Source organism: Parasteatoda tepidariorum, chromosome 8 (assembly GCF_982258835.1).
Source record: "Parasteatoda tepidariorum strain Cologne lab strain chromosome 8, Ptep-v5.0, whole genome shotgun sequence".
Lineage (NCBI taxonomy): Eukaryota > Metazoa > Arthropoda > Arachnida > Araneae > Theridiidae > Parasteatoda > Parasteatoda tepidariorum.
In genome coordinates, this window is record NC_141762.1 from 2,544,701 (window position 1) to 2,558,301 (window position 13,601).

Sequence of the window (13,601 nt, forward strand, 5' to 3'; positions counted from 1 at the left end):
ACCTAACTTGAAAGAAATTTTTGAGGAAAATTCAGCGGTGCTTTTTTTTAATATATTTTTATAAAAAAGAAGAAGAAAAAGGAATCATAAAAAACGAATCAAACGTAATGTAAACAGCTTTAGTAACAATTAAACTATTTTTGGTTCTGGAAGGTTAGGTTTATGTTTTTAGTGAGTCATTTTTAGAACGTTAGTAATTTTTTGCATATGTGGTTAGTGGGAGTCTTAAATTTTCTTCTTTTATTCAACCATCAGGTTAGATAAGAGTTTTGAAAACCGTACAGACATTAATTAAAACTAACAAAAGGCCCACTACTTCGGCCAATAATAATAATAAATAATTTTAAAAAATCTTGTGTCTAAAATTTATGATCCGATTTTATTTTTAATTTATATTTTGTTTAAAATACCCCACAAATTGAGTTTTCCAAAAAAATGCTATTGAACCACTATTCTGACTCTGCAGTTTATTTTTCCGAAAGAAATACAAACAAGAAAATTTCCTGATGTGTGGCCCTCTACACAATGAAATTATCATCCAATGAAACTAAATACTTTTTCTGAAAGAGAGGCTGCTTTTCATATTTTAAGTATTGTTATGGTATATATATTAAGTATTGCTAAGTGTTCATATTTTAAGTATCGTAACTATGTTAATACTACTTAACTTACACATTCTCATGCATTTCTTTTTGTATTCTTTCGATACAGAATTTATTTTTCATTATATTATAAATAATTACACTTAAATGACCCGATATATGTATTATAACTAATTATACTTAACTTTCATTTTCTTATGCACACTTACAATACAGAACATATTTATAACGTATTATATTATAATTAATTTTACTTAGCTTGCATGTCATCTGCCTTGAAAGTATATAAAAACATACTTTCAAGGCAGAATTTATTCATAATGTAACGAATTGTAATTAATTAAACTTAACTTATTCGTTTGCATACTTTCAATGCACAATATTATCATCACATCACAGTTTCGTACGTAACATATTATCATCACATCACATGATAATCACATTTTTTTAACTTACATGTTCTGTTGCATTTTTTTTTTGTTGTATTCTTTCACTGCTGAAGTTATATGGAGTTATAGTTGTGACAATACATTTTCTTTGTAGTTAACTACTTTTTTTTAAATGTAGAAAACTACTTTCACTAAACTGGAGAGCATAATTTTCACCGATATTCAAAATGATTTTGAATAAAAACAAATTGGCATGTTATTACGAAGTTTTAATTTATGTTTACATGAAATAGTTTTTTATTCTATAAAGCACTTTTTACGAATTTGTTCTTTTAACTTTCAAAGTTCAGACAGTGAATATTTAATTTAAGAAATGCTAAGAAGTTAATCAAAGATTTGTGATTTAAGTGATCAAATGCTTTTTCATATCCTCCAAGCAATGAAGTATAGAGCGACAAACCAAAAACGGACCAACCTGAATAACTTTTGCTCTAATGATAAGATTTTCACATTCCAGGACTCAATCTTAATGGTTTGAGGGGGGTGGGGGAGATTGCAAATATGCTAAGTAATTAATGCAAACGATATTTAAAGTTGCGAAATCAGACGCAAAAAGGTACTTTATCATTCCTGTGAAATCGAATTTTCAAAAAGTCAGATATATAAAATTCGATTTATCGTGAACAATTCGACCGATTACGCACCGATTTTTTCAAGCATCAAACTTAGATCTTAGTAGCCATAGAGGCATTCTCATTGTGTGCGTTGACGCACCCACAGAGGATTTGCACCCATCAGGTTCGAAAAATACTTTGCGTATGAACTTTGTTTCTTCACATAAACTAAGGTTAAAAGTAGTTGCCAGGAATCGCTGCAAACTACTGTTTTTTATATCGCACTACTCTCTACACTACTTCTTTTCTTTTATAAAGAAGCGCACTACACTGCGAACTACGGGAAAAAAATACCGCTTACAGTAGTATCGTTACTTGTCGCGCGCTACTTCTGACCACTGCTTTTGACCTAATATTCTCAATTTTCCCATCGACGTAACACTTAACTATCGAGATTGAAATGGTATTACACATACCACTTGAGAAAAAACAGCGTTAGCGAATAGAAATACAGATGATCAAAAAGATCCTTCCCGAAAATAGCAAATTCGAACCGCTTTTTCCTAAGAAATTTAGTTTGTAACCTTGGTCAAGGTATTATATGTCCTGTTTGAGATAATTCGATAAAATATCACCATCTCAGCCTATTATTAATACAGATAAGTATAAAAATCTGAATATTTAGCAGCCACGTAATCATTCTTTTATTTTTAAAAAACGTTCTTCTATCTGAACTGTCATCAAATTAGAATCACCCAATTCTCGAATGAGTCTCTCTTTTTAAATGAGAGCTATTTACAGCATTTTCATTCAATCACTTTCGTGTCTGTAAAAGTGAAATTTTGAAAATGAAATTTCGATCTTCCTTTTTTTTGTTGATAAACTAGAGAGCTGAAATCTCATATAAAACTCCATTCCTGATAACAATGCAAAATTCAATCATTTCCAGATCACTACAAGTGGAAATTACAGCCACATTATTGCCGCAGAGTATTTTTTTTAATTTTTTAATAACTTTCGTTGAACAGGCTATCGCTGTTCCGTAGCCTTGTAATTTCGAACCCAATCCAGAAGACAGGGGAATTCCAGGATCAAGTATTGGAAGAAAATTGCCTTCCTGAAGGACTTTTTTATGGAACCAGCCGGCATTCGCGTTACAGGGAGAGGAAAACCACGAAAACCTCCAACAGTTCGCCTGGTGGTAAGGGGATTCTAACCCATTTTACGTTAGCACTGTGGTCGGTGTGGGCTGGATGTGGAATTCGTATAGACTAGCCACCGCTGGGATTCGAACCTGGTGTACTTCATTGGGAGACGAGCTCTCTATTCCTTGAGACACCATGGCTTGGAAGCTACCAGATATAAATATAATTTACAACCCTTTTTTAAATGGTCCAAGGAAAATGCACGGCTATTTTATTACCGCCAATCGAAATTTAGACTAATTTCTGACAAAAACATACTATCATGGATAGAAAAAAAAATCCGACATAAATAATTGCGAAAAAATTATTTTGCTGTCTTAACATCACCAACAGGTGTTTTATAGTTTTTGTACTAATATTTAATAAAATAATTTTTTTCGGGTATTGTCCATAACATCAAAATTTTACGTTAAAAACTTGTATAATTTATTTCGATACTTATATTGATCAATTATTTCAAATAAATAAGTTCATACATATGATATAGGGAGAAAACATTCTTGTAAATTGGGAAAATTACCTCCTGTGCAGGTTTTTTAATCAATGGTACTCTTTCTTCTAGAGTGCCTAGGCCAAGGCAAGCTAGACTGTCAACAGCCTGAACTATATAAAAAAGTAAAATAAAATAAATTAATAAAGTATTTTAGCATATAACCGATAAGAAAGCTTTTTAGGGCATGATAATTAAGATGTTAAGATGATTTCAATGTTATTTACTGGAAACAGAAATGTCTTAAAAAAAAAAAGAGTTTGGAAATGAATGTTACATAGAAGGTTAAAAATGAAGGTTACATAGCATGCAAATAATAGCTCTCTAAAGAGGAAGGAAATACTCAATATTACTATTAAAGTAAAATCTAACAGAAAATAGAATATATCTTCGAATATAAACACAATACACTGTAGGAAAAACGCAGATTAATTATTAAATAACATTCATTTTTGAGATACTTATTTGTTTTGAGAAAAGAAATGCTGAAAACAGTTTAAAAGTTGGACATTTTTACTGGAAATAAATTAAGTGTGTTGATTAGCATTTTCATTCGCATGAAAAAGAGGCAATATCATTTTATTTTTTAATTTAAACTTTCAAATTTTCTGAAAATATTTCAACGAAGATATGTGACCCCTTTTTATTCAAATATTTAATAAATAACACAGCATCACAAAAAAAACTCAAAATAAAACACGTATTTTGGAAAATGCTTCAAATTATGTTCAACACATTTAAATGCAGCCTCGTTTGCTTTTAACGTATCATTAACATCTAAGCTAGCAATTTTTTTAATTTAGCAAAATAAATATTATTTTATTTTGTTTTTTAATTCGCAACAATAAAATACCCGATTTCATTAAAATTTAAACTGCTACAGCTTTTAATGAAGTTGCATATAAGGCTTACTTTGTTTTTCGAACTTGAGAACAACAGGCTTGGCTTGTCCAACCATGTATATAGCCGACTTCTCGGCACTACTGAGAGTGAAATGAACGAGTTTATTCGATTCCTTTATATGTGAGTATGTGTTGGAGGCAAAGTCCCATGCCACATGGACCATGGGCAGTTTCACCACTCGTTCCACGAAGTGACTCCTTAGAACACCCGTATCGCCTTCTCCTCTTGCCATTATCGGATCAGTCCTGTACATAAACCTTCAAAAGACAAAAGGATGTCATTGGTCAGTAAACTACCAATACAGCATTTAAACATATAGTTTGTCTATGTAAAGAACTCCTCTAGCCATTCGTCTGGAGTGGTAGTGTTACTATGGTTGCGATGTTTAACTATTTGAAGTTGGGCCATTATTTAAGACAGGTTTTGATTCGGGTAGGCGAGAGGAAGAGAATCAGCAGAGAAAGAAGCTCCCCTCTTGGAAATGCGATACATTTTGTTTCCATACCAGCAGATGACCTTTAGACTACGTGGCATGGGGAGTTTTTTCTATAGACAAATTAACTAATATGATCACGTAACAATGAACGAGTAGAGCAAAACAACGTAAATGAAGCAGCAAAGGTACAGAAATGAACAAGCTTTAGTTGGTTCTAAAAACAAGAACCATTCTCTGTCTTAACACAAACACTATTTCTGGAGTTGGGAGATCACTGAAAAATATTTTAATATTTAGAACTGAAACTATAGTATATCCATTTCTGCACCTATTATTTACGCTCTATTCATGCGTTTTTCGCTTTATTTATGCTTACCATAAATCATTCTCTATCCTCATTTGGATAAAAACGAATGTTAGTCTGTTTATTCCCGGTACGTTTCTATCCCGTACGTCTGATTTTGACGATGAAGTTTTATCACACTGGTAGAATGAAGTATGAAAAAGGTCACTGTTTACATTAGAACATTCTACTCCACACCAATCGAGCGAGATGTGTAAAACACAGATTTTCATATAGGACTAACTTTAGGCATTATTGAGTACAAATTATTATACGAGTGAGTCTAGCTTATAGCTCACATAGATGCTTATAGTTTTTAGATTTTATTGCAATTATAAGTATGACAAATCTTAACAGTTACGAATTCATTTTGCTATATATTAAGAATTGCTTTTCTAAAACGTGTTTTGTGAAACTTAGTTATGCAAAGACATCGGGATAAGCGATAAATAATAAGTAAATTGTAATTACATATTAAGTGTCAATTGGCGTTGCGTGAGTATCTCGATCCTGATTGGTTGTGGAAACGTGGCATTTGCTTATGATAGCAACTGTTCTTTCCATTCTATTTCGAGTAAGTCAAATCCGCCAAATATCAATTCTCTTAAGAGACACATTCTACATTCTTTCACAATGTTTCTTTTATAAAAATTTCAAATATTTCACCATATATTAATTTTTTAATATAAAGACAAGCACAAAGCCATGTAGAACATAAACAAACTAATTATTCATCGAAGTTGCCAGGTACACGAAACAAAAATGTATCATGGTCGCAATAAAACACATAAACAAATAATAAATCTAAGTTAAGAAAAAATATAGATGAGAAAGAATTATATTTCAGAGAATTCGATTTTTGATACGGCGCTGTATTTCATTAGCTTCACGTTAAGTAACATTCTAATTTAAATGGAAAAACGTAGCTCAACTGTAACACGCCATTTGAACAATTAGCTGACGTCATAGTTCACATGTGTGGGTATCCGTAATCTTCTTCTTCTTTAAATGCAAGTACACGATTGCCTTCCTAAACCGTGTTTTTATGAACTTGCAGAAAAACACGGTTTAGAAATTTGTAAAAAGAAAAAAAAAAGGTTTAAAGAGGCATCTGTAGTACAGTATCGCGAAAGAAAATATATGTTCACCAAAATGATTATGAAATAATTATATCACAAATACTTAGCCACGAGTGTTGCATACTGTTTATACGGATTCCTCAAACAATAATGTACCTTATTTTTAACCCTGGCAATGCTAAGTTGGACAGTTGGTTTATCTTTTAACATTGATTTGCTGTTAAAGCTGTAAGCGATTTAATTTATTGTCTTAACTTTAAGAGTGAGATATATACATTGGGTTTGGTAAAATAGTATTTATCTTTTATTTTTCCTTAGAAACTGAATTTGAAATAGTTAATTTTGATAGTTAATTAGAAACTAATTCTGATGAATTGAATTTAAATGATTAAAAAAAGATCAACACGCAGTTAAAAATACGTATACATTGGGTTTGGTTAAATAGTAATTATTTTTTGTATTTCCTTAAGAACTGAATTTTAAAAAAGAAATTAATCTACCGATCCATCAAAGTATTGTGTTATGGTAATTCTTAATTGTAAATCGAGGGATATTAAAGTGGCTAATAGGTTTAGTTTAATTAAATATGTTATTTATGGCCATGTATCGGATATTCCTTTTCAAAATTATTAGCATTAATTTTTTTAAATTTGAAACTTATAACTTTGGCCACATATATTTCAAATATATGTGCTAAAATCTTATGGTATAACTATTGACAAAATATTAGAAAAATAATTGGCTATTTTTTCATTAGAGTTTCAAACTGTAATTCATTGTTATTTTCATACATTACAAAATGTCCCATGGAATTTTTAAAGATATGATTTTAAGAGACACAAATAAATATTACTTATCGCGAGAGTTTGATTACGTAATTTATCCTCAAAATTCAATACAGAAAGTTATCTGTTTTTAAAAAATTACAAATACCCTGTGTAAATATTAAGAGTGTAAGTATTTTAGGAGAAACAATTCTAAAAGATTAAATTTTTTCCCGCAATCGTCGAATGTCGTACTAGCTGTTATCTACTGAATGAAATAATGAATTGAAAGAGGTTTTTCTTAAAGTTCTTAAAGCGTAATTTTTAAACTTTAAGTGTGAAAAAAAATTCTGCTTTTATTCACCTTATCTAGAAAAAAAATATATGAAATTTTCAAAGAGAAATTTGAAGAAATTAAGTCATTATACAGTTATTATATTATATTATTTTTCACGTTAAACAGTTTGAGAGCAGTCATTAGTTTATCCTGCGTTTTTGTTTAAAAAAATTGTTAGGTAATGAGTTAAGTTAAAGTGGTTATTATTATGATACTTAAATGGAAAAATCGAAGACAGTTTTAGAATTAGATACTTAACATATTATAAATAAAATCTTAACTTCAAATAAGATTTTTACTAGCTAAAAATTCTGATTATCCTATTCAAAATGCAAACAAAGAACAATAAATAACAACTTTAAAAGAATATTCAAAAAATGATGCTGTTCATTTTAAGTTATTCTATATAATTGTCAATAGCTCATAAGTTCATTATGCTGTCCAAATCTATTCAGAATCAATCTTTCAGTGACACTAAAAACCAATAAGAGTGAAGCTCTCAACTTTTATCATAATTTTTTGCTGTTTGATAAAAAAATTGCAACGACTTGAAGGCCAAACTTTCACGCAATTAAAATTATTCTTCAAAGCTCTTTCAACCACAGCAACAACAACAAAAACCCTGCTAAAATTTGAAGTTTTTAAACTCGTAAATAAGTTTAAATTTCAAATGAATAAACTTTACTTCAAAATGAACAAATGTTTTAAGGCTTTGACTTCACATTCAAATAATATGCTATTTACATATTTGCTGAAAGTTAGCAACAGTTATTCATGATGCCCCACTTAGAGGTCGGAGCGCTGCAAGTAGCGGAACTACTGTAGTCGTAGTTGCTACTTTTTTTTCCATAGTTCGTAGTGTTTAAAAAGTACTTTTTAACAGAAGTAATGTAGTTATTAGTACGATATAAAAAACAGTAGTATGTAGCAATTCCTGGCAACTTTTAACGTTAGTGAAATAAAGAAACAAAGTTCAAGCGCAAAAGATTTTTCGAATCTGATTGGTTCAAATTCGGGGCCAGTCAACGTACGCAGTGAGAATGCGACTGCGGCTGAGATTAAGAAAGATCTACGTCTGATGTTCGGATAGATAGGCACGAAATCGGTCAAATTGCTCACAAGAAATATCGATTTCACGGGAACATTAAAGTACGTTTTTGTGTCGGATGTCGTAACTTCAAATATCTTCTGCATTAATTTATTTTCATAGTCACCACCTCATACCATTAAGATTGAATCCCAGAACGTGAAGATCCGATCATTAGATCATAAGTTATTTAGGCTTGGTTCATTTTTTTGCTTTTTGCATTGTACTTTATTTCTTGGAGGATATGAAAAAGCATTGATCACTTAAATCAGAAATATTTGATAATTTCTTAAATCACTGTCGAGAAAAGCATAGAGTTTGAAAGTTTAAAGAACAAATCCTTAATACTGAAAATAGCTCAAAGTGTAAATAGGAAGAAAATTGTGATCCAATTTTTTATATTTACCAAGTTACTCGAACACGATATTATCTAAGTTCATAAAAATTTTCAAAAAATCATAATTATATATCGCTTTTGATAATTTTCATCTAGGTGGAAAAATCTCGCCTGCTTGGCGATTTTCAAAAAAGTTCTTTAACATATTTAAGTCCCACAGTTGGACTGATCGTAAAACACAGTAGTCAAGCATCATTGGCTGCTGTCGGTGTGCAGCTGCTGGGTAACTACTTTGATCAGGATACGAAGGGACCAAGGGTGTGCGGTGTCGATCCCCGTTAAACCGTAAAGTGCTTGACTTCGCCGCAGGTCGTTAGACCACCTGAACGGGGGAGTCTCCGCAGAGGATCAAAATTGTGATGGCATGTTTTCGGATCATTCCCAGACCGTTGCCAATAGCGGCAGCTCTAGTACGACTCAAATGAACTGAAGCCCAGATCATTCCTTATCTCCAAATTGCATATATAGTTTAAAATTATAGCTGAAGTTAAAGAACTTAAACTGCATTTTGTTTCTTTGGTGAAAGAACTGCAAAAAATACTCTTTAGTATTTAAAATTTATTAAACGCTTTGCCAATTTGGTGAAATTTTTTCCTCTTAATGAAAATCAATCCTTCAACGAACAATTCTTACTCTTTTCATACTTTTATGAGGAGAGACAATAATGCATTGCTGGATTATCTTCTTAAATATTAAAGAAAAGAAAAATTAGACCAAAAAGGCTTTTCATTTTAAAAAACTGACTCTTCTTTTACTTAAAATTTTTTGCCAATTTTTAGAAACATAGAGGGATTAAACCGTGAAAAAAACTTATTCTAACATCTTTATAAATAAATGTTATATGAATCACAGCAGTTATAAAAATAACATATTATTCATTCTCTTAACGGTATTTTTACGAGGGGACGAAACAACTTTCGGAGAAAAGACGTTTTTTTTTCTCCACCAGCAGAAGTTTGCCATTCAATGGATACTTTTACAAAGAAACAAAAATGTTGTGACGTCAGTTAAAATATTTCTTTTTGAAACTTTAATGTGCAATACAAATGTTTAAACTGCTATTTCAAATTCTGCTGATTTTCTAAATTCATTCTTAATTTATTCTTTTTAGAACAAAGTTTTCTTTGCCTTTCTCGGGAATCAAAGATGTTTTGATGTTGCATCTATTTTCCTTAAAGTGTAATTTGTCAAATTTAGATAGAGTTTTTGTTTTTTCCATTACGATCTCAATTTGCATACTTTTTGACTTCATTTTTGAATTTGATTCTCATTTTTATTTATTTCTGAATTTAATTCATTTTTGTATTTCATTTCTATTTATATTGAAGTTTGTTTTACGAATCTCTGTTTGTTTTGAAATCTCTGTTTACACTATATATCAGTTATCCTTGCATTTAAATCTATATTATCATTTAAATGTTTTGATATGTTTTGAAATTATAGATATGTTAGATCTTATATGTTAGGTATGTTTTGAAAAATATCTAGGAATATTAAAATTATTTACATTGTATAAGAAGCATGAACCAATAAATAAATTAGTACTAAAAGCATACTTGCTATTATAAAAATCGATTAGTAAGCTCACGGTAAGAAAACGGAAAAACCAATTTATTCTAAAAATAAAAGTTTTAAAAAAATGACTATTTTAAAGTCAAGTAAAATATCAAAATTAATTTTTTTTCCGAATGCAGTAAAACTTCTAAGTGAACTCAATTATTAAATAAAAAAAGTTAATTTTTATGAATTAAAAAGTAGCTTTTAACAAACAGCGTAAGACGTTCATTTTTTAAAGAAGTAAAAGTTAAAAAAAATATAATGGATGATTTCCTTCGTAAAATACAATCAGAAATCTCTTCAGTAATTATATCATTTTAGTACTTAAATGTATAATGTAAAGCAATAATAATTCATGAAATATATGGCCCTTTTAAAATAAACAATTCATTAGATTTAAAGCTCCATTCAAGTATAAAAAGTAATTAAATGAACATTTCATGAGAAGTAAAACCTTATGCATATAATTAATTCATTAGATATAAGTTTCTATAGAAATAACAATTTACTACAGAATTTTAGTATTTAAAAGTACCCCATTTCAAGTAATAAATTTATTAGATGTTTGAACAAAATTACATCCAATATAAAGTCCTTTTAAAATAAACAATTTATTACAATTTATGTTCCATTCAAGGAAATAAATTAAAATTTAAGAGTCCTATTCAAAGGAAATTTTTAGTTAAAAGTAAAATTCTATGAAAGTATACAATCATGGAATATAAGGTTTTATTCAAGTAAGCAATTCATTATATATTAAGTTCCATTTAAGTAAGCAAATCATTATATGTAAGACTATTCAAATAGGCAACACAATACATTTAAGGTCTAATTCACGGCATCACAATTCATTTCGCTATTTTGACAGTAGTAAGTTTTTTTTAATTCCCAAGTACAAAAAGCATAGACAACATTAAAATATGAAATAATTCAAAGGTCATAAAATCAAACAGTATTTAATACTTCATTAAGAACGAATCGCTTTGGCTAAAATAAAAAAAAAACACGAATTATTAAGATAAACAATACATTATTAAATTCTATATTTTGTTTATAAAACTAAATAGAGAATCAAATACTATCTATGCTAAAGAATTAAATTTTTGATAGTTATTTAAAAACTAATTCCGATGAATAGAATTTAAATGATTTAAAAAAAAAACGCAGCTCATAAAAATACATATATTGTAAAAAAAATCATTTTATATCTGATAGCAATCTTTATTTCATATAATTATTTAATATTTAATTAAGAGCCAGCAACAGTGATCATGCTAAAAGAAGAAACGTATTTAATTTCATCTGCTATCGGGATATTTATATATATATTTTAAAAAACTTACTCGAAAGGATAAAATATTTTAGCTTCGCTTGCACAGTGCTAACTGAGATGAATTAAGTTTGACCGTTGAATTCAACAAAATAAATGCTTTTCTATCTCTCTATCTTTATATCTTGTGGGATCAAAGTGCGAATTCCCTCCGTCTCATTTACTAACTTTCATTATTATCACATAATATCCGGCATCATTATTATTATACTCTTTCATTCCTTTTTTATTTTAAAAAAAAAATTTTGGTATGTATCGACACACAACCGTGCATGTTGGTGATAAATTGCTTTTGTTCGAATTTGAACTCTTTCACCAGCACTCCAAAGTCGGTGGTGACTAATGTACTACTCTTTTAAAATAATAATTTCACATTTCATTCTTCACAGTCGCGAAAGCAGATGGAAGATACACTTATAAAAAAATTAGTGAAAGGCATATATTAAAAAATGCAAGCATTTCGAATACTTCAGGATGCTTGAAGTGCAATTGCCTCCCTAAACCATGTTTTTATAAACTTACCAAAAAACACGGTTTAGAAATTTTTAAAAAAAAAGAAGTTTTTTTTTGTTGGAAAAATGAGTTGCTGGACCTAAAAAAAAATAATTTTAATAATGTAAGAAGTAAATAAGAAGAATAATTTGCAGCATTACTGATAAGAAGCATCTGTAGTACACGCCCTTTTGCTTATGAACAATTAGCTGACGTCATAGTACACATGTGTGGGTATCCGTTATCTTCTTCTTCTTTAAATGAAAGTACACACTTGCCGCCTAAATTGTGTTTTTATAAACTTACAGAAAAACACGGTTTAGAAATTTGTAAAAAGAAAAAAAAGTTTAAAGAGGCACCTGTAGTACATCATCGCGAAAGAAATTATATGTTCCCCAAAAATGATTATAAATTAATAACATCACAAATACTTAACTTCGAGAGTTGCCTACTGTTTATACAGATTCCTCAAACAATAACGTGCCTTATTTTTGACCCAGGCAAAGCCGAGTTGAACAGTTATCGATTAACACTGATTTGCAATTAAAATTGCAAGCGAATTTAGTAATTGTCTTCACCTAAAAAGTGAGATAAATATATTGAGTTTGGTAAAATTAGTCATTATCTTTTATTTTTCCTTAAAAACTGAATTTAAAATAGTTCATTTTGATCGTTCATTAGAAACTAATTCTGATGAATAGAATTTAAATCGGTGCATAAAAAAAAGATCGAAGAAAGAAAAGAAAGGTGCGAAAAAAAAAAGATCAAAACGCAGTTGAAACTACGTACATTGTAAATAATCATTGTAGTTCTGATTGCAATCTTTTGTTTATAGTTATTCATTATTTAATGCTTCATTAAAGGAACGATAAACAGTGATAATATTAAGAAAAGATACGTATTTAATTTCATTTCAAGGCAGTATATTGATATATAATTTGAACTTATTCTCCACTATTCCAAAGTCGGTGGTGACTATTATATTAATACATTATTGTTTTAAAATAATCATTCTTCACAATCATGCAAGAGTATATGAAAGATAAACGTATAAAAAAATTAAAGAAAGGCATATATTAAACAAATGTAAACATTTCCAATACTTCCGGATGGTCATTCAGCAAGGATGGATTGATTTCTGAAACTTTTTAGCATTCAGAAAATTTTGGAATTGTTTTTGTATTTTCTAAAAGTTTTTTCCCCCAATGCCGCCCACCAATTGATACTCATCATTCAGGGAGATTTGTTGGTCACTTTTTCAGGGGTCACTCTATTAGGTGCTCCCACACATACATGAGAATGTAACTTTCTTAAAAGTAACGAGTAAAAGAGCAAGTACTTTAAGCGAAAGTGGCGAGTAAAAAATTTTGATTTTGAAAAGTAAGGAATAAAAAGTACAAAACAAAAAAGTAACGATTTTCAAGTACATTTCGTGGAAATCAAAAATTCTACTTAATATTAAATTTCATTGAAAAATGTAGAAAAGTACAATTTTAATTTTAAAAGCGTTAAATTTTAATGATAAAGTATAAGACTTTAAATGTTTCAAAATTCATTGAAATAGTGAACGTTGAAA

The 13,601-nt window shown here is 29.4% G+C and overlaps 1 protein-coding gene across 12 annotated transcripts in view; it reads right to left on the reverse strand.

Annotated features, from left to right (window-relative positions):
• LOC107454240 (perilipin-3) overlaps positions 1-13,601 on the reverse strand; it is a 79,912-nt gene that overhangs the window by 23,151 nt on the left and 43,160 nt on the right. For 9 of the 12 annotated variants that reach the window (XM_071180790.2, XM_016071358.5, XM_071180788.2 and 6 more), the window contains 2 exons: positions 4,213-4,460; positions 3,331-3,413 (listed from right to left, as the gene is read on the reverse strand). In XM_071180790.2, the coding sequence (XP_071036891.2) occupies positions 3,331-3,413; positions 4,213-4,456 (327 nt within the window). In that variant the 5' untranslated portion in view covers positions 4,457-4,460. Of the gene's footprint in view, positions 1-3,330; positions 3,414-4,212; positions 4,461-11,546; positions 11,832-13,601 lie in introns of those variants that run through there. The other 3 variants (XM_016071360.3, XM_016071361.4, XM_016071356.4) reach the window with 2 other exon arrangements.